Source organism: Sus scrofa, chromosome 10, assembly GCF_000003025.6.
Source record: "Sus scrofa isolate TJ Tabasco breed Duroc chromosome 10, Sscrofa11.1, whole genome shotgun sequence".
NCBI classification, from domain to species: domain Eukaryota; kingdom Metazoa; phylum Chordata; class Mammalia; order Artiodactyla; family Suidae; genus Sus; species Sus scrofa.
The window spans coordinates 33,980,755-34,001,169 of NC_010452.4; the positions used below are offsets into that span (position 1 = coordinate 33,980,755).

At 42.3% G+C, this 20,415-nt stretch overlaps 1 protein-coding gene across 1 annotated transcript in view; it reads right to left on the reverse strand.

Moving 5' to 3' along the window:
* The window catches only part of ACO1 (aconitase 1), a 64,063-nt gene that overhangs the window by 42,922 nt on the left and 726 nt on the right, over positions 1–20,415 (reverse strand). The window contains exon 2 of the mRNA XM_003357729.3: positions 1,143–1,261. Within this exon, the coding sequence (XP_003357777.1) occupies positions 1,143–1,239 (97 nt within the window). The 5' untranslated portion in view covers positions 1,240–1,261. The remainder of the gene's footprint in view (positions 1–1,142; positions 1,262–20,415) is intronic.

Consider the following 20,415-nt stretch of genomic DNA (forward strand, 5'->3'; position numbering starts at 1 on the left):
GGTGAATTTAAACTGATCTCAACAGTTTAAAATATAAAGATATTGGGAGTTCCCATTGTGGCTCAGTGGTTAATGAACCTGACTAGGATCCATGAGGACACAGGTTTGATCCCTGGCCTCCCTCTGTGGGTTAAGGATCCTGCATTGTCGAGAGCTGTGGTGTAGGTGGCAGATGCGGCTCGGATCTGGCATTGCCATGGCTCTGGCATAGGCAGGTAGCAACAGCTTCAATTAGACCCCTAGCCTGGGAACCTCCATATGCCACAGGTGTGGCCCTAAAAAGACAAAGGACAAAAAATAAAATAAAATAAAATATAAGGATATTGAATGGATTTAGGAGAATTTTCTTTCTTTCTTTCTTTCTTTCTTTCTTTCTTTCTTTCTTTCTTTCTTTCTTTCTTTCTTTCTTTTTGTCTTTTTTGTCTTTTCCAGGGCCACACCCACAGCATATGGAGGTTCCCAGGCTAGGGGTCTAATTTAAGAAGTGAGAAAATAACCCCTTTACAATTACGATAATTAAAATCAAAGAATAGTCATATACATCTTTCAAAGGAAATAACCCACTCAGCATGATATAGGATGGTCATTGGTAACTGGGGTTTCTAGGATAAAACAATGGTAATTCATAAGAAAAGCTATTTTTTACAAAAGAAATGGTCCATCCTGATACATGAGAATTATTCACCAGTAATATCCAGAAAAGGCAAAAGTACAAAGGTAGAAAGTCATGGAGTTGGGGAAAAAAAAAAAAGACATGTTTTTGTTTTTCTTCTTATACCTACATAGTAATTTAATCATGTCATCAACCCTCTCTGGGACTCAGCTTCCTCAGGACTTGTTATATTTTAAAACGTAACCCGATAGGATTGTTATTCGGGTTAAATAATATATATGTACAAACGCTCTCTATACTAAGTGTTATGTAAATGCTACATGTATGTAGTTATTATTACCTACTTGGAAGGGAGCAGTGTGAGAAGGGTGTGTGTGCATATTCCTGTGCCTAATCTAAGACCATTCAGCACTTGTCCACTATCTCCTCCCAACTCTTCTGAAGGCTAATTTATTATGTGACTTATTTATTATGCAGATGATATTCCAACAGCTGTCAGAGCATTTGCATCACAGAGCCATGTACCTACCATATCTTGAATCTTCCAATTTATTCAAATTGAAGAATTTCTTTCCTGGTTGTGCAGGATCCAGAGGCTCAGCAAGGTGTGCAAATGGGTTGCTCATGGTTCCTGATGGCCACGTGTCCCTGAAAAGGCCAGAGAACATTTAATTTCGGCTCTCAAAGCTGGACCTCATTTATTCCAATGGGCGTCTGCCCTTTTTGCAGTTATGGTACACGGTTATGTCAAGAAATCATTTGTTATCTTTTCAGAGTAGGTGGAAGGTAGGACAGAAATGAGTACAAAAATGACACCCTTAGCAAATAATAATGGGCTCTGTGACACCCTTGTGGAAACGAGTGTTTGCCTCTCAAGAGAGCATACAATCCCAAACTTCTTTTGTCTTATTTCTACAACTTTCCAGCATTCTTCCGCTGGTGAGACATGAGGAAGAAGGGGAAATGAAGGATGTGTCGCATAGTAAATCTCAAACATATGAACTGACCTCTGAGCTGGACTCATGTTTTTGTTGACAGGAGGCAAGATGTCCTCAGAGCAGGTGACATTGTGCATTTGTATAAAACTCCAACTTTGGAAAAAGCGACTGGAAAGCAGTGGCTTTCTGTCATAAGGGTCTCTGCAGCCTCTGACACACTTCTGCATATGGTAGCAAGAGTGTGTTCACATTAGGGAATCTTTAAGGTACGCCATGGTGGCTTAAAGGCCCAAACTCCCCAGTTGTGTTTGGAGAGGACCCTCTACCCCACCTCTTTGCAGAACGTCTGTATCTTTTTATAAATTATAAGTGGCGAACAAGAAAGGGCACTGTTCCTGGCCACCACCACAGAGATAAACAGTTATTTCAAATAGTTATACAACTTCAGAGCAAAGCAAAGCAGTTGGAGATGGGAGTTGGAAGACTTGCTTTCTAGTCCTGCCCCTTGGACAAAATCTTTAATCAATCCATTCGCCAACAGTCTTTTTTTTAAAAAAAATATATTTTATTGAAGTATAGTTGATTTACAATGTTAATTTTTATGGTACAGCAAAATGATTCAGTTATACACACACAAACACACACGTTCTTTTTCATATTCTTTTCCATTATGGTTTATCAAGGATATTGAATATAGTTCTCTGGGCTATAGAGTAGGACCTTGCTTATCCATGTTTGTGTATGCTAATCCCAAACTCCTAATCTTTCCCTCCCCCACCCCACACTCTTGGCAACCACAAGTCTGCTCTCTTTGTGAATCTATTTTTGTCTTGTAGATATCCTGATTTGTGTCATATTTTATTAATTTATTTTGACTGCACCCATGGCATATGGGCCAGGGATCAAATCTGAGCTGCCACTGCAACCTATGCCACAGCTGCAGCAATGCAAGGTCCTTAACCACTGCGCTGGACTGGGGATTGAATTCATGCCTCTGCAGTGACCTGAGATGCTGTAGTCAGATCCTTAACCCACTGCACCACAGCAGGCACTCCTTTGTCTAGTAAAGTGCCACATATAGGAGATATCATAATGGTATTTTCTTTGTCTTTCTGACTTATTTCACCTAGTACGATAATCTCTAGTTGCATCCATGTTGCTGTAAATGGCATTATTTCATTCCTTTTTCATGGCTGAATAATATTTCATTGTACATATGTGCCATATCTTCTCTATCCATTTCTCTATAATGGACATTTAGGTTGATTCTGTGTCCTGGCTATAGCAAATAGTGTTGCAATGAATATTGGGGCGTATGTATCTTTTTGAATTATGGTTTTCTCTAGATAGATGCCCAGGAGTGGCATTGCTGGATCACATGGTAGTTCTATTTTTAGTTTTTGAGGAACCTGCATACTGTTTCCCATAGTGGTTGTATCAGCTTACATTTCCACCAATGGTGTAGGAGTGTGCCCTTTTCTCCACACCCGCTCCAGCATGTTATTTGTAGACTTATTAATGACTGGTGTGAGATGGTAACTCATTGTAGTTTTGACTTGTATTCCTCTAACAATTAGTGATAATAAGCATCTTTTCTTGGCCTATTGGTCACCCATATGTCTTCTTTGGATAAATGTCTATTTAGGTCTTCTGCCTATTTTTTGATTAGGTTATTTGTTTTTATTGCTGTTGAATTATAAAAGCTGTTAGCATATTTTGGAATTTAAGCCCTTGTCAGTTGCATCATTTTCAAATATTTTCTTCTAGTCTTTAGGTTATCTTTTCATTTTGTTTATGGTTTCCTTTGCTGTGCAAAAGCTTTTAAGTTTGATTAGGTCCCATCTGTTTATTTTTGCTTGTATTTCTATTGCCTTGGGAGACTGACCTAAGAAAACATTTATGTGGTTTATGTCAGAGACTGTTTTGCCTGTTCTCTTCTAGGAGTTTTACAGTGTCATGTCTTATATTTAAGTCTTTAAGCCATTTTGAGCTTATATTTTGTATGGTGTGAGAGTGTGTTCTGACTTCACTGATTTAAATGCAGCTGTCCAGCTTTCCTAACATCGCTTGCAGAAGAGACTTTTTTTCCATTGTATATTCTTGACTCCTTTGTCAAAGATTAATTGACCATAGGTGGGTGGGTTTACTTCTAGACTCTCTATTCTCTTCCATTGATCCATCATTCTTCAACAGTCTTGATTTTAAGATAAGAACAGTAACATTCCCCTACCTCAACCAGGGCTTTGTGAGTAAAGTGGTAAATGTTTAACTTATTTTGGGGATGACTGATATGGAATGATCAACATGTTCCTATAAAATGGAAAAAAAAGAGTATAGTATCTTACTTGACTTATGATGGAGTTACATCCCGATAAAGTCATTGTAAATTGAGAATATTATAAACTGAAATGCACTTAATGTAGTAACCTATTGAGTATCATAGTTTAGCCTAGCTTACCTTAAATATTCTCACAATGCTTACTTACATTAGCTTATAGTTGGACACGTTCATCTAACTTTGTACAAAGCCCATTTTATTTATTTATTTTTTTTGTCTTTTTAGGGCCACACCCACAGCATAGCATATGGAGATTCCCAGGCTAGGGATCGTATCAGATCTACAGCTGTCGGCCTACGCCACAGCCACAGCAACGCCAGATCTGAGCCATGTCTGTGACCTACACCACGGCTCATGGCCACGCCGGATTCTTAACCCACTGAGCAGGGCCAGGGATCAAACCCTCAACCTCATGGTTCCTAGTCAGATTCGTTTCCGCCGCGCCACGACGGGAACTCCAAAAGCCCATTTTATAATGAAATGCCTCACATAATTTTTTGAATACTGTACTGAAAACGAAAAACAGAATGGCCATCTGGGTACAGAATGGGTGTAAAGGTAGCAGTTGTTTACCCTCATGATCGCATGGCCGACTGGGAGCTGCGGCTGTCACTGGCCAGCATCTCAAGAGAGACTGCACCGCACATCACCAGTCCAGGAAAATATCAAAATTCAAAATAGTTTCTACTGAATGCCAGTCACTTTTGCACCAATGTGCTCAAAAAAATCCTATGTCAAACTACTGTGAGTAGAGAACCATCGGTATAGAAAAACAACCATGGGGATAAAAAGTTACAAGAGTGCCTTGTCTCTATAGACATGCCTGTATCTTAAAGACACAGAAGAGACTGGTTCCTTTAGGAGGGACAGAGGCCTCAAAGTCAGGACTAGGAGGAAGCCTCAGATTCCTTGTATATCCCTCCGTATGTAGTGTTTGCATTTTTAACTGTGCACAAATATAACTGTTAGAAAACTAGTGAAAAACTCAAAAGAAATAGATCTGTGCTGTCTGAAGTCCAGCACCAGGTAGTTTTGGGGAGAAGTAGCTGGGCTAGGAGCAGTCCTGCCTTCCTGGAGTTACCAGTGTGGGAGGCGAAAGGATGGGCCAGGCACCTCTGAGGGGCAGGAGAGAATGCAGAGGAAAGGATGGGGCCATCTGCCCAGCACCTGCTTTGCTAGGCATTGCTTCTTCCCCCCAGGTCCCAGGTGGTTTTTGCAGGAGCTTCCATTTGGTGGGGGAGAGGGAAAGCCAATCAGCTGAAACAGAAGCTGAAAAAGAAGAAAGGCTGGCACAGGATGCTGGGGCATGTTGCAACTGTATTTATAAAAGCACATGCCCTGGACCATGTGCAAGTAGCATTACCTGGGCAACTTTCCTGTTCCCACCCGTGAGTGATGGAATCAGAACTGACTGGGGAGGGGCAGGAGTCAGTAATCTCCCAGGTGTCTCTGACACATGTGGAGTTTGAGAATCATTGCTGTCACTGTGGAGTGCCAGCTGAGGAGCACTAATTCACAGAAAGCAGTGAGGTACCATGAAGAGTGTGTGATTGAGAGGGGAAGGGAATCACAACTGAGATACCACCATGGTTCAGGAAGGGGCCTGACATGAGTGAGCACCATGTGGGGCCAGGCAGCCTGAGCCATGTTTGCCCATCTAAGGGCACGGTGGCCTCTTGGTTCCAGCAGAGGGCTGCAGTGCATGCAGGAATGCTGGCCTCGTGTGGCCAGGGCCAAATTTTCAAGAGAGGCTGGCAATCTGGATTTCTTTAGCAAGTCTTTTGATTTATAAATACTGGTATCTAAATTTTTCTAAACTACTGTGGGAGTCTGCAGCATAAGGGCGAAACCAAACACGCCTGTGGGTGCTATCTGACCTGTGTTCCTAATGTTTTGGAGGAATGGTAGGAAACCATAGAAAGAAAACTCAGGTGGGAAGCTCCAGAAGTGGTGGGAACCCCTCACTGTACTGGGTAGGGTAGGTGGTTCACATCTTTAAAAAGCCTTAAACCACTGAATCATCCCTGTCTCCATGTCAAGCTCTAAAGGGGCCAGATGCCCCAAGTTTGCCAAAATGCTGTGGTTAAACAAGTCACGAAGTTGTAGCCATATCTGCCAGAATGCAGCGAGGATGCAACATGTCAGTTTGCTTCCCTGTAGCTTAAAAATGCCCTGGGCAGAACTCTGGAAGCCTTAGCACAATTCCTGCTGTGCCTCCCACCCTACAAAACCAGCTAATATGTCAGCACTGATATAGTGACCAATATGGCTCTTGCAGAAAATGGCCTAGGTATTTGCAGAAAATGGCCTAAGTAAAGCACTCTCCGTCTGCCTCCTCTTCCCCTGAGGAACTTGTTAATTGTCCAGATTCACTATATAAATGAAAGAAATTTATGGATAAGCATTGAGAACCTGCCGTATAGCACTGGGAACTATGTCTAGTCACTTGCGATGGAGCATGATGGAGGGTAATGTGAGAAAAAGAATGTGTGTGTGTGTGTGTGTGAGAGAGAGAGAGAGAGAGAGAGAGACTGGGTCACTTTGCTGTGCAGTAGAAAATTGACAATACTGTAAACCAACTATAATGGAAGAAAATAAAAATCATCATTAAAAAAAAGAAAGAAATTTTACCTGTACAAGTTAGGAGAAGAACCAGTTACTAATTACCAAGAATCAGTGCCTGCCAGATACTTTACACCAGCATCTATAACTCTGACAACGTCTCTGTAAATTCCAGCCTATCATTATTCTCATTTTACAGTTGAGGAAACTGCAGCTCAGAGGGATGGAAATACTTGCCTCAGGGCACAAGTCCAGCAAGAGGCAGGGCTAGGTTTTGAGCTCTGGCTTTTTCCACCAGCCCCTTAGGGCTGCCTCCCTAGGTGTGGCAATTCTTGTTCTGAAGACGGTGCTGGCTGGAGGTCACCAACCAACCCCCAGAGCTGAAAAAAGCCAGAAGACATTCATGGGCCTGAGAAATCCTCCTACAAGACTGTTTGAACACTAGAATTGCTTTTCTTTCTTTCCAGCAGGATGGTCTGAGCCAGGCATTGATTGTCACATGTCCCTTGCCACTCTTGAGCCATAGGTCAATGGAAAGCAGCAGCAGCTGTGTTTTTGCAACCCCAAACTAGTTTTGCTTGGAAATTGGGAAATGATCCCCTGACCCACATATAAGCCTGGAGGGTTCTGGAAATCAGAGCCACACCACAGTTTCACTTCTATCTTTCTCTTTTCAAATGCGCTTAGAGGAGTTCCCAGTGCTTTAGCAAGGCCAAGAGGAAGCCCAAACAACCACATTCCAAGGAGAGTGTGAGTAGGAAGATCTTTGGCTTGGGAACAGTGTAGATCTAGGTAAAATCTAAGCATCATTAATGCTACCTAGGTCTGTCTTACCCTGGGTAGAATCCTACTCCATTCTCAACCTTGAGTATTACTGTGGGACCTGCAGACCTCAAATTATCCCAGGATCTATGATTTTGCGAGAAACCCCACCAGCTGGCCAGGGAATCCCATCTACTGCCACAGCCACAAAGCACAGACCCCACTGTTTCAATTTCCTTCCTTATCTCCCACCTCCACTCCCTCTGCCTCCTTCCTGCCTTGTTTCTGTTTTATCTAATCCGAATTCAATACTAATGAAAGAGAGGAATGAACAGAGAGAATCTGGGGGGGGGGTGGAGTGTTATCCTTGGTTTTTTTTGTTTTTTAGGAAGAGGGAAGAGTTAGTAGGCATGGAAATATGTTTGGGTTGCCCCTTTTCTATTCCACACAAGAAGATGGGACTGCATGGAGGCAAATAAAAAAAGAAGAAAAGAAAAGAGATTTAAAAAAAAAAAGAAAAGAAGGGGAAATGATAATATCTTTTAAGTAGAGAGGTTGCAGTTCATTCAGAGCTTGTGCTTCCGTGGAGTTCCCACTGTGGCTCAGCGGTAATGAAACTGACTAGTATCCATGAAGACTTGGATTCGCTTCCTGGCCCTGCACAGTGGGTTAAGGATCTGGCATTGCCGTGAGGTGTGGTGTAGGTCACAGATGCGTCTCAGATCCTGCATTGCTGTGGCTGTGGTGCAGGCTGGCAGCTGTAGCTCCAATTTGACTCCTAGCCTGGGAACTTCCACATACCATGGGTGTGTGTGTGGGGGAAAAGAACGTGTGCTTCCTGAACACTTGTATTCAGAACACCAGGACTGCTGACATTCATCTGGCCTCTGAATCAAGTGGGACAGGCAGACAGTTCTCCAACCAAAGAAATCCGAAAAGAGACACTTGCACTGTCTCTGAAACCTTTCACTCCATCTGTTCACATTTGGAAAGAAAAGGTCATTATTTGGTAGAGAAACAGTATATCTCAAAGTAACCCATCCTGAGATACCAGCTAGGGGACTTGGCATCATCCTTAGAGGTACATTTTGTGCATGGAAGTGGGGGTGGGGGAAGGGAGCGCTGGACACCAGATTCTTAAAGTAAATCACTAAAAATACTAAATATTAGGCACAGGCAGGCAAGAGCTGAGACGCATGAACTATGCTCCCAGTAAAAAGGTGGAGGAAATTTAGAGCTGGGACTCCTCCCCAGCTTCAGACAGGCTTGCTGCCAACATACCCTTGGCCCCAATTCAGGACACTTGCAGGTGACTTGAAAAGGCACTTCACGTAGGTATATGTGGCATGGCATTAGGAACACCCTGATCTTAGGAGGCAATGGCATTAGGAACACCCTGATCTTAGGAGGCAATGAGATAAATTAGAGAATGGTGAGCTTTTGATAAAGAACCTTAGATATGACTAACATTCTCCTGATGGGGATATAGAGGCCCTAAAAGAAGGTGACTGCCTGGGGTCACAGGATTAAAACTGGTAGACCCAGGAATAAAAAATAGAGCTGATTACTCCTCCAATAAAAAGCAAGTTTCTAGCAGGGGGGAAAAATGCTTAAAATCCTTCATAAGTAGAGTTGGAAAAAGTACTACCTGGGCATATCAGTTTTCCGGCACGTTTGTGAGTTAGTTCTATAATCATTCACTGAATCTTCCATGTGGTTAGAAATTCCTGAAAACTGACTGACAGCTAAACTTTAGGAAAACAACTTTGTGGTTAAGCTGTTAACAATCTGCTCTGGGTGACTAGTTGATTCCAAGAAAGGCAGAGGAGTCAGGGCAAATCAATTCTATTGCGGTAAATACCAGACACACCTCCTATTGTATATATAAATGAATACAAAAAAGAAAAATACAAAGTTAAGGCATATGGATGGCCAAGAGTCATATGAAAAGATGTTCAACATCACTAATCATCAGAGAAATGCAAACCCAAACCACAGTGTTGGTGGATTTACAAATCAAAACAACAGTCTCGCACCTGTCACAATGGCTATTATGAAAAAGACCACCGATGCTGGTGAGGATGTGGGGAGGGGGAGGAGAAGAGGGAACCTTCATCTGCTATTGGCAAAAATACCAATTGGTCCAGCTGCTGTGGAAAATAGTATGGAAGTTCTCAAAATCTAAAAATAGACCTATCGTGCTTCAGCAATTCCAATGCTGGGTATGTATCCAAAGAAAATCAAAACACTAATTTGAAAAGATACATGCACCCCAGTGTTCACAGTAGCGTTGTTTACAATAGCTAAGATGTGGAAGCAACCTGAGTATCCATCAACAGATGAATGGTTCAAGAAGTTATGGTATATACATACACTGGAATACTACTCAGCTATAAAAAAGAATGAGAATTTTGCCTTCCATAACGACTGGACCTGGAGGGTATTGTGCTTAGTGAAATAAGTCAGAGAAAACTGGACAGCTACATGTGAAAGAATGAAATTAGAACATTTTCTTTTCTTTCTTTCTTTATTTCTTTTTTTTAGGGCAGAACCCATGGCATGTGGAAGTTCCTAAGCTAGGGGTCGAATCCTAGCTATAGCTGCCGGCCTACACCACAGCAATGCAGGATCTGAGTCACGTCTGTGACCCACACCACAACTCACGGCAACACCAGATCCTTAACCCACTGAGCAAGGCCAGGGATCAAACCCATATCCTCATGGATACTAGTTGGGTTCGTTTCTGCTGCACCACAACAGAAACTCCTAGAAAATTTTCTAACACCGTACACAAAAGTAAACTCAAAATGGATTAAAAACTTAAATGTAAGACCAGAAACCATTAAACTCCTAGAAGAAAACATGGGTGGAACACTCTTTGACATAAGTTGTAGTAATATTTTTTGGGCCTGTCTCTTAAAGCAAAGGAAACCAAAGCAAAAATAAACAAATGGGACCTAATTCCCATTTGGTTTTGCACAACAAAGGAAATCATCTGCAAAATGAAAAGACAACCTACTAAATTGGAGAAGATTTTGCAAATGATATGACTGATAAGGGGTTAGTGAATATACAGAACATATAAACAGTTCATACAGTTCAATACCAAGAAACAAACATCCCAATTTAAAAAATGAGACCTGGAAGGAACTATATGGAATCTGAAAATAAATGGAGTTCCCGTTGTGGCTCTGTAGTTAACAAATCCGACTAGGAAGCATGAGGTTGCGGGTTTGATCTATGGCCTTGCTCAGTGGGTTAAGGATCCGGTGTTGCTGTGAGCTGTGGTGTAGGTCACAGACGTGGCTTGGATCTGATGTTGCTGTGGCTGTGTCTGTGGCTGTGTCTGTGGCTGGCGGGTACAGCTCCAATTAGACCCCTAGCCGGAGAACCTCAATATGCTGTGGGTGTGGCCCTAAAAGACAAAGGACCCCCCCCAAAAAAAAACTATCATTCAGAGATATAAGAATTTATTTAAATCTCTTATTATTAAAATATGTAGGTTGTTTCCAAGTATTAACATTCAAACAATGCTTGCAACCTTTTATATACACTTCTTCAAATAGGTCCTTAATCCATTTCCTTAAACTCTGAGCTTTCACTTCCTAGAAGTGGGACTGCTGGGTGAAGGGCTCTGATATCCTTATCTGGTTGCACATCACCAGACTGCTTGGGAAAGGCTGTACCAATTTCATGACCCTTCTTGGAAGCAGCCAGTAAATGGAGGTGCCTAAACCAGGCAACATAATTGTCTTTCCCCTTTGCCAAATTGAGAGATTAAAAAGATAATCTTGAGCATTGCTCTAGTTAGTGAAGGTGAATACTTTTTCATCCCTTTGTTAGACATCTCAATTTCTTCTTCTGTAAACTGCCTGTCTGCCAGAAAAGCCAAACTGAGTGACATTAAGATGGTCTCTGGTGACCAAATGTTCTCATCTCCAAGGGGACCTCACTGAGCTATCCCTGTGGATGAGATTCCATACTCCTGGAGAGGCAAGGACTGCCCTTGGCCTCTGTCTGATCTTGAGACTTGTAGTCTACAGAAGGGATCTCTAGAATCTGATGCAGTCTGACCCCATGCTCCAGTGTATTGTGAACCTAGTTGGTTATGGTAAGACGAGTGACTGATTGGTTAGTTTATGCCATGGGCAAAAAATTCCCAGTGGGGTCAGTAACCTGTGCTGTCACCCAGACAATTTCCAAGCCCTGGCAGCAGTCTTGCAAATGGGTTTTGTGAGGGAGATTGAGTAGAGGGCTGCCACACATCACTCTTGCTAGAAGACAACCTGAGACCATAAAACCAGCCGATAGGGATAACACCTATTTGGCACAGCCAGATTGGTAGAGATGTTTGGAAGAGTGGACTTGAATTTAGCTAAATGCCAAGGATCAGATAAAATAAAGGTCACCTTTTCAGGTCTCATTCCAGCCTTTGGAGTCTATAAATGCAAGATTGAGCGCTTCTACCATCAGAGTTGAATCCTCTTAGATTGTCTTATGATAGAGAAAGAAGCATGAGGAGTTCCCTTCGTGGCTCAGTGGTTAATGAAACTGACTAGAATCCATGAGGATGCAGGTTCGATCCCTGGGGTTAAGGACCCCATGTTGCTATGAGCGGCTGTGTAGGTCGAAGATGTGGCTCCAATCTGGCAATGCTGTGGCTGTGGCCAGCGGCTGTAACTCCGATTTGACCCTTAGCCTGAGAACTTCCATTTGCTGCACATATGCCCTAAAAAGCCAAAAAAAAAAAAAAAAAAAAAAAAAGCATGGATCTGAACCAGTCCTATAACCAACCCCAGGCTTTCTAAGCACCAATAGGAAAGAGGAAAGAGCAGAGGAGAGGCATAACCCTGGGTAGCAGAACTCCTATCAATTACAGGGTGGGGAGAATAGGGTTTTTAGGGGAGTGGAGGATGTGCATATCACTTTACCAGGGAGTCTGTATAGTTTGAAAGAGCTTTCAGGTGATTAGTGAGAGAATCACTGCCCTATGGTCTAAAGTACAGTCAACACAACCCAAATTGTTTACTTAGGATATCTAAAGATCCCCGAGAGCGGCTTTTTAAAAATCTACACAGGCAAACAACCCAAAGAGTTTTCTCCTGCATTTCATGGGGTTTACCCACCTCTCTTCCTCTCTTCTCATATTTTCTAAATATACCCTTCCTGAATTTTCCTGCCTTTCCCAACTCCAGAGTTAAAGTAGTATCAGTGCATCTCTCAGAGTTAATTCCGTTCACTGCAAAGATTAGCTGTGCTTCATTTTTTTTTTTCTGTTTAAAGAGAAGTTAATTGGTCCCAATCCCAAACTGACTGTTGTGTATCTAAACGTCCTGCTACGTATAAACAACATTTTGTCAAAAGCGAGAGTCCACGGATGTCCGTGTAAATATAAACAAGATCAAGGTCAGAACCATTCAAGGCAGCAAACCACCACGGCTTGTCAACTCAGTTCTTTTTACAAAGTAGAGAGCTGGAAATATTCGTTCTTTACTTGATGCAGATGCATCTGGGAAATTGGAATAACTAAATATCTTTTTTCCCAGAGACCAAGTCACCTCTTTGATCATCTTAGCTGTTCATAAAAGTACAGAAACAACACAGAAATCTCTTAAATGTGATACTTGTAACCAAAAGAATTTGAAAGGAGAAGCCATAAGTGCAATTGTCTATTTGGGGAGAGAATGAAAGAAAGAAAAGAAGAAGAGTAGTGTAGAAGGAGGGTCTTGGAGAAAGAATGGCTTTTAAACAATACAACCAAGTCCATCAACACATTTTTCTTGAGCACTAATTAATGCAAGGTGCACTTTACACCACAAAAATGAACAAGACTCGCCTTCAGAAAGCTCTGCCATCACACAATAACCTGTCTCTTTTTGCTAAATTTTTAAGTTATCAGTCTATTTTCACTTCTTCTCTCTTATCCTAGACCATTGGCCAGAATGCTTCACATGTATTCCTAGATTTCTTAAAAGAGCTGTAACAGTTTTTAAATGATTCAGTTTCATTCTGAAGAAGCCATATAGCCTTCCTGTGCCTCACTTTCCCAGTTGATGATCTAAAAAGTTCCTTCTGAGGGAAAAAATTCTATGAGATTATTTCATTCATGTATTCAATGTATATTTAATGTTAACCATCTAATACGTGCCGGGAACTGTTTTAGGCATTGGGAATGCACCCAGGAACAAAACTGACAACCCCTCTTCAGGATACTTCCATTTTAGTAAAAAGAAATAGACAAAACAAATAAATGAAGGGCAGGTGGAATGTCAGGCTGTGACCAGTTCTGTGGATACAGCAAGAGGAGGGCAGTAGGAAGGGTACGCCTGGAAGGGTTTCAGGAGATCAAAGAGGCTTCACAAAGAGGTGAGGAGTAGAGGGCCAGCCACCGTAGAGACTCTAAGGACAAATTACAAAGTACTCTCCAAACTTTACCCTTGGTCTATATCGTACGCTTCCAACATTGGGATTTAGGTTTGGTAGGAAATTAACTCAGAACATCAAAGTATTAAATTGTCAGTTAAAAAGTAGCTACTTCCTGAAATTTAACCTTTCTGTTTCCCTGAACCTCATTAAGTAACACTGGAAATTTTCAGGATGTATGATAAAAATGATCATGACTCACTTAGGAGATGTGCATAGCCCTGCCAAAGGCAGTGGTCAAGCTTCGGGGAACCAGGGCCAAGGCCATGACACTGTCTTATCAAGTGGCTCCTGCTTCTTTAAGGTCCCCCTATTCCAGACTCAGTAGCTAAGATGGCACAACACCATATGTAATTCCCAAAAGAGAACACTTACCTGACACATCCTTTAAGCTCATTTTAAATTAACTATAGTAACATACACTCCAAAGAACAGAAAGAGTTATTTTCTGTGGGCTAATATAATCAGAATTTCACAAAAAGTCTTCAGATTTCTAATTCCAGAGATCGACTGAGAAAAGAAAGTTCTTGTGGGATCATGAAACATTTGTCCAGAAAGTATAGCAAGAAGCAGTTGGGAGCGGGGGCAGCAGCAGTAGTTAACAGCCTGGTCAATAACCATTATTTACGAAGGCGGTGTAGTTTCTTCAAACTCTGAACTCATTTTGTAGATTGGTAATGAACTTCTCTAACTCAGATTTAGGAATTAGAGTGTCACCACAAAAGGCAGACTGTCAGGCTGCCAGAGGTCTCCCAGGGCAGCATTTCTCTCCATGAATTCACCATGTTTCTGAGGTCATCAACCCCCACCCACTTCAGCACTGCTTGGACTCAAGAATGACTCGTGCTAGTAGTGTTCCTGGAAGCTTGAGGTATAAACCCACATGTTTCTTAGTTTTCCAGAAGAAAGGCAGCTGCCGGGAGGCTGTGAGGTTCCTGTTTTCTGACTAGCACATTCTTTCCTGGTATAGCCATGTAGTTAGGAGCTGGAAACCTGCAGTCTGACTGCAGGTGTCTTGAGAGGGAACTCAAACTCAAATTCAAGTCCATCCAAACTTAAGCCCAGCTGTAGTCTCATCTTAGTGGCCCACATGGTGGCATGGCATCTACATGCAATGGCCATTTCATTGGGTCAAAGATGTGACAAGTAACAGAGCAGCATACCACCATGATGTATCTGGTACCTGGGCCTCACTGAATTGTCTCAGAGAAGGGACTAATTTTGATTCATTCATACATTTGACATTGGTGGACACTGATTTGGCGTTGATGGGATAAAGAGAGCAGAGTCCCTCTCGCCCTTCAGTGATGCAAAGATTGGAGAGGAGGTTACGACACGGCTCAGCAGTCCATGCTATATTAGTAGTGGATGGGTTGCTTGTGGGGTGCACCTTATCTGCATTGTCTGATAGGGTCCCTCAACAACTGTGAGAAAGGCATCACCATCCCATTTTACAGATGAGAAGACTGAGGATTGGGGAGGGTAAGTAACTTGCTAGTGCCCTGTGAATAGTAAGTGGCCAGGCTGGGTGTCAAACTCAGGCCCCTGATGCCTGGACTCGCTCCCTTGCGCCATGCTGCCCCCAATAGGTGGCACAAGGAATAGCATTTTATAGTCACTCTTCGTCCCAAACCCCTAATTAACTAAATGGATTAAAGAAGTTAAATCTAAAGTAAAATAAAAATAAAATAAAATAAAAAAAGAGTTCCTATCTTGGCACAGCAGAAATGAATCAGACTAGGAACCATGAGGTTGTGGTTCGATCCCTGGCCTCGCTCAGTGGGTTAGGATCTGGCATTGCCCTGAGCTGTGGTACAGGTCGAAGATGTGGCTCAGATCTGGTGTTGCTGTGGCTGTGGCGTAGGCCTGCAGCAATAGCTCTGATTTGACCCCTAGCCTGGGAACCTCCATATGCCACAGATGCGGCCCTAAAAAAACAAACAAACAAAAAAGGAAGTTAAATCTCACTTTAAAATGGTCTTCAAACTCTAAGGTACATATGTGAGGACTACATAGTCAACCTCTAATTTCCCCTAAAATATCCTTGATTTTGGCAAAATTCGTATGATAGATAACTTTTCAAGTATTGGTTGATGTCAGAAACCCATCATCACCAGGCATCACTAGCTGTTAAGATGCAACTGATTCCTTATCTGAGCAAACAGGGGTTTTATGAAACATAATTCTTAAAACCAATCAGGAGGCTGGTCTTGACCCCACCACTGTTACAGAAGTGTACTGAGTCTGTCTGTGCAGCTCTTGTAGGTAATGACCACAATGATTTGTTCACTTTTCTTTTCAACCTAAAATTCAAGCCTCGTGACCATGTGGGAGGACAGTCAGTCTTGGACTGACACGCCCTCTTTGCAAACTGAGCCACAATGTGTACTTTGCTTTGTAATTTTACAGTAACAGTCGTGGAAGGATGATGAGGTTAAGGAATAATTATGTGCTCACACGTCAATTTGAGTAAAAGCCCAGGCAGTTCACACTATTCAAAAATGGGTTTCCCCAGAGTTCTCAAGTTACAAAAAGAGAATGAGAAAAACCCCACCAGTGTTCACGCACAGCGGCCTGGCTGATTCATCAGAAAGTGGATTAACTTTTACAACAAAAACTAAAGGGGAACCTGAGATATGATTGGTTCAGAGAATGTGACATCACTTTGGTTAGTTGTGTGTATGTGTGTGTGTGTGTGTGTGTGTGTGTGTGTGTGTGTGTGTGTGTGTGTGTGTGTGTGTTTGCTGCATATGGAAGTTCCCAGCTAGGGGTCAAATCGTAGCTGCAGCTGCCGGCCTATACCACAGCTCACAGCAACGTCCAGTCCCTGACCCACTGAGAGAGACCAGGGATCAAACTTGCATCCTCATGGATACTAGTTGGATTTGTTTCCACTGCGCCACAACGGAATGTCCCTAGTTCTGTGTTTTTAGGGATAGATTTATACTTCAAGAACCTGGTCTGGCTCCCAAACACCTACAATGCTTAGAGAGAAGAGCTTCCTGTCTTTACATGTTTCCAACATCTAATCCCAAAGCCATTTGGTGCTAATCTACACTTAAAATCAGACTCTGCCACTTTCTGCCCTAGACAAGATTCACTCTGCTTAAACTTCGGTTTACTTCTTTGCAAACTTAAGGTAACAATACCTGCACTGCCCTGCTCTGCCCAGCTCACAAGGGCGGCTGTGATAATGAAATGGGGCAGCAGATGAAGAACTGGTGGACAATGGGAATAACTCTGTATCTGTGAGCTTCTATTATTCATGGGATTGACTGACGTCACCTTCTTCATGAGGCATGTGGATCCTAAATGTAACCTATTTCTTTTACTGAAGATTTAAACCTACCTCTTAAAACACCATAGATATTCTAAAAACAATTTTAGAATCAGAGAAGAACTAAATGCTCCAGATTAAAAAAATGAAACAAATGTGGGGGAAGGGGGGGAACACAACAAAACACGTATGGAAAAAGGACAACAGACCGTAAAGACATTTTCCTCCAAAAAAAAAATCTGCCTTTTTTATATTGGCTCAAATGGAAAATTCTTTTTGTTGCAGTTCTTTAAAATTCTTAAAAATCTTGTAGGTGAGATAAAATATTTGTGCTTCTAGGCAATACCTGAATTTTTCCCTTTGAACGTGATGCACTTCTCTTGCAATCAACATTTTTCTCCAAAAACATAATTAATTTAAATCTAGCATCTACTTCTTGAGCGTCTTTGTTGCATTAAACATTGTTAAACTCCACAGGAGAAAAGGAGATAAGGAAAACCTTGTTTCACATGAATATTATGAAGATTACTATCTGACAAGGAGACTAAGATAAGCATGCAAAGAACTATAATATGTTAGGGGTCATAAGACAGGTCACAGGAAAGACAGCTACAATATGGGAGTTGAGAAAGGCTTAGCAGAGGAGAACTGAGAGAAGGAAAGAGCGAAGATTGATTTAGAGGGGAAGGCAGAGAGGAAAGCACATGCAGAAGCAGAGAAGTGGGACCACACAGCGAGTGCTCAAAGTCCACCCAGGGCTCAGCTGACATGAGGGTAGAAGAATTTTAAGATTTTGCAACAGCAGCCAGGTCATGCACATTACTAAAAAGACACAACAAATACTTTCTTGTTAGTTTATACAGTTGAAAATGAAGATGCTTACTCCTAGAAGAGGGAAAAAAAAGAGTTTGAGGAAATGTTTAAATGAAACAAGACTCTGGCCAAATGTTAATGCTCATAATTGTTGAAGCTGGGGATTTAGACTCTCCACTTTGTGTGTCTGAAATTTTCCATTAAAAATGGCTTGAAAAGATATGAAGGCTGGAGTTCCCGTTGTGGCTCAGCGGAAACGAATCTGACTAGCATCCATGAGGACACAGGTTCGATCCCTGGCCTTGCTCAGTGGGTTAAGGATCCGGCGTTGCCATCAGCTGTGGTGTAGATCGGTGTAGCTCGCAGATGTGGCTCAGATCTGGTGTAGCTACAGCTTGGATGTGACCCTTAGCCTGGGAACCTCCATATGCTGTGGGTGCAGCCCTAAAAAGACAAAAAAAAAAAAAAAAAAAAGAAGAAGAAATGAGGCCATTCGGTTTGGGGAGAGGGTCAGCTGACGGCTTCTCAGGTGAGGGTGCTACTCTGATAAAGGACTTTCTAATCTCTAGGTCGCTTGGAGGGAGAAGGCAGGGCTGAGGTTGGAGCTGACTCTACAGGGGGAAGAAGACACTGCTCAGTGTGATTTAGGTGCATGGGTCCTGTTTTTTCTGTTTTCAGGTTATAAAAGCAATACACAAATGCATGCCTCTCACTCCATACTTCTTTCTCCGCCTCCCACTGAAGAAAGGGAGTAAGTAGCATGGGCCTATTCAGGGCTCTGGTGGTTAAGTCAAGCTAAGAAAAATGAAGGCAACTATGTTGTCCTCGGTGTACAAGTAACCATAGGGGTTGTTTTTCGTCATATCAAGTGTGACGCTTGCTTAGTACTTACTAGAAAGTATTAATAAGCAAAGCGAAGAACATCTAAAAACACACTGAACCCACAACCAAGAGAAAAATCACTCAGCGTTTGGCGCAGCTTTCGCCTCTGTCCACGCATGTGCAGATCTGTATGTACATGCACAAACTTTCTCTCCTCATAGCAACAGGAACACAGGGAAAGAGTCTTGGATAACATGTTTTTCAGTTTCACTGTGTTGTATGACATTTCATGGAGCAGCATTTTATAACATCAGTTTAAGGGCTGCATCATAATCCATTAAAGAATACTCCTTTCTGGTACTTCTAACCTTGGGCAGGGGTTTATGGCAGACAATACTGTTCAATAAACTGTTTTGCTCTGGGAGGGCTCTTTCTCTCCATATTATTTTGAGTTAATATGTACTAGTATCATATACGTCCGTTCAGAAATGTGATGGGACAATTCAAGTCATTTGTTTTATCAGGAGAGAGGAAGTGATGAGAACATTCTTACCAGAGAAATGATCCTTTAAAAAGTATAGGTTGTTGGGATTTTAGGTTTTTGTTTTCTCTGTTTTCAGGTGGTAAAAGCAATACACGAATGCTGCAAGCTAGGCAGACATGTGATATTACAAAGAGTAACAGGTTCCTTCCATGGACTCTGGATACCACTGCCTGGAACTGGCTACTGTTAATAGTTTGGTATGCCTGTCTTCCACATATTTATAAGGCTACATATATGTGTGAACAAGAAGCCAAGGAAATGATCCAGTGAGGGATCACACCTACCACACACCAGCAGGCAGGACAGACACTGGATTCTGGCAGGGGCTAGGAAAGGGCCACTCACAGGGACATAGCTCTGAAAGTGCAAAGTGAAGGAGCCCCAAGATTGGGGGGATCATATTCCAATAAACTCCAGGCCACACAGCCACTCACAGAAATGAACATGGAGGAAAGGAAGGCAAAAACATGCCTCCCTGTTCTTTTGGAAATGAACTTCTCAACTTGCACAAACTCCTCCACACTTGGCCCCGGCTCCCCATCGGCAGGTCTCTGAAGGCACAGGTCCTGTGTGCCACATGACTGCCACAATCTGGACACGCACGGCTCAGCTCTGCAGGCAGCCAGAGGCATCTGAGAGCCCTGCCGGTTTCCAGAGTGAGGTCAGGCTTGGCTGAACCTACCAGAGGTTAACACTGTCCACACAGGGGGTGGTGTGTGTTCCCATTCAGAGAAAGATCACAAATAAGCGGGTCTAAAGCCCGGTGAAGTGACTAAAGCCTCTGAAGCATTTCCTTAGACCAGTGGTTCTCAAAGTGTGGTACTGGGGACCCAAGAGAGCCACGTGGTCAAAACCATTTCATTATAATACCAAGATGCTATTTGCTATCCTCGCTCTCACATTTTCAGGAGTCTACAGTGCAGTTTTCCAGAGGCTACATCACATGTAATAGTGCAACAGTCTGAATGCAGAAGCAGATGTAGGAATCTAGCTGCTGTCTATTACACCTGACATTAAAGAGATTTGCAAAAATACAATACAATGCCACTCTTCCCATTAAGATTCCGTTTTGAAAAGAATGGTTATTTTCATGAAAATATATCAACATATAATACATCCATTATTATTTTTAACTGAATTTCTAAATAAACATTTCTGTTTTAGTTATGTATGGTACATATACATATAACCCACATAAACCAAAGTCCTAAGTAAAGGGGTTTTTGACTCCTTCCCCCAAAGTTTGAGAACGGCTATCCTAGAGGCTGTCCAGACTCCCTACCCCCACCCGGGAACACCCTCACCCTACCTCCTCACACCACC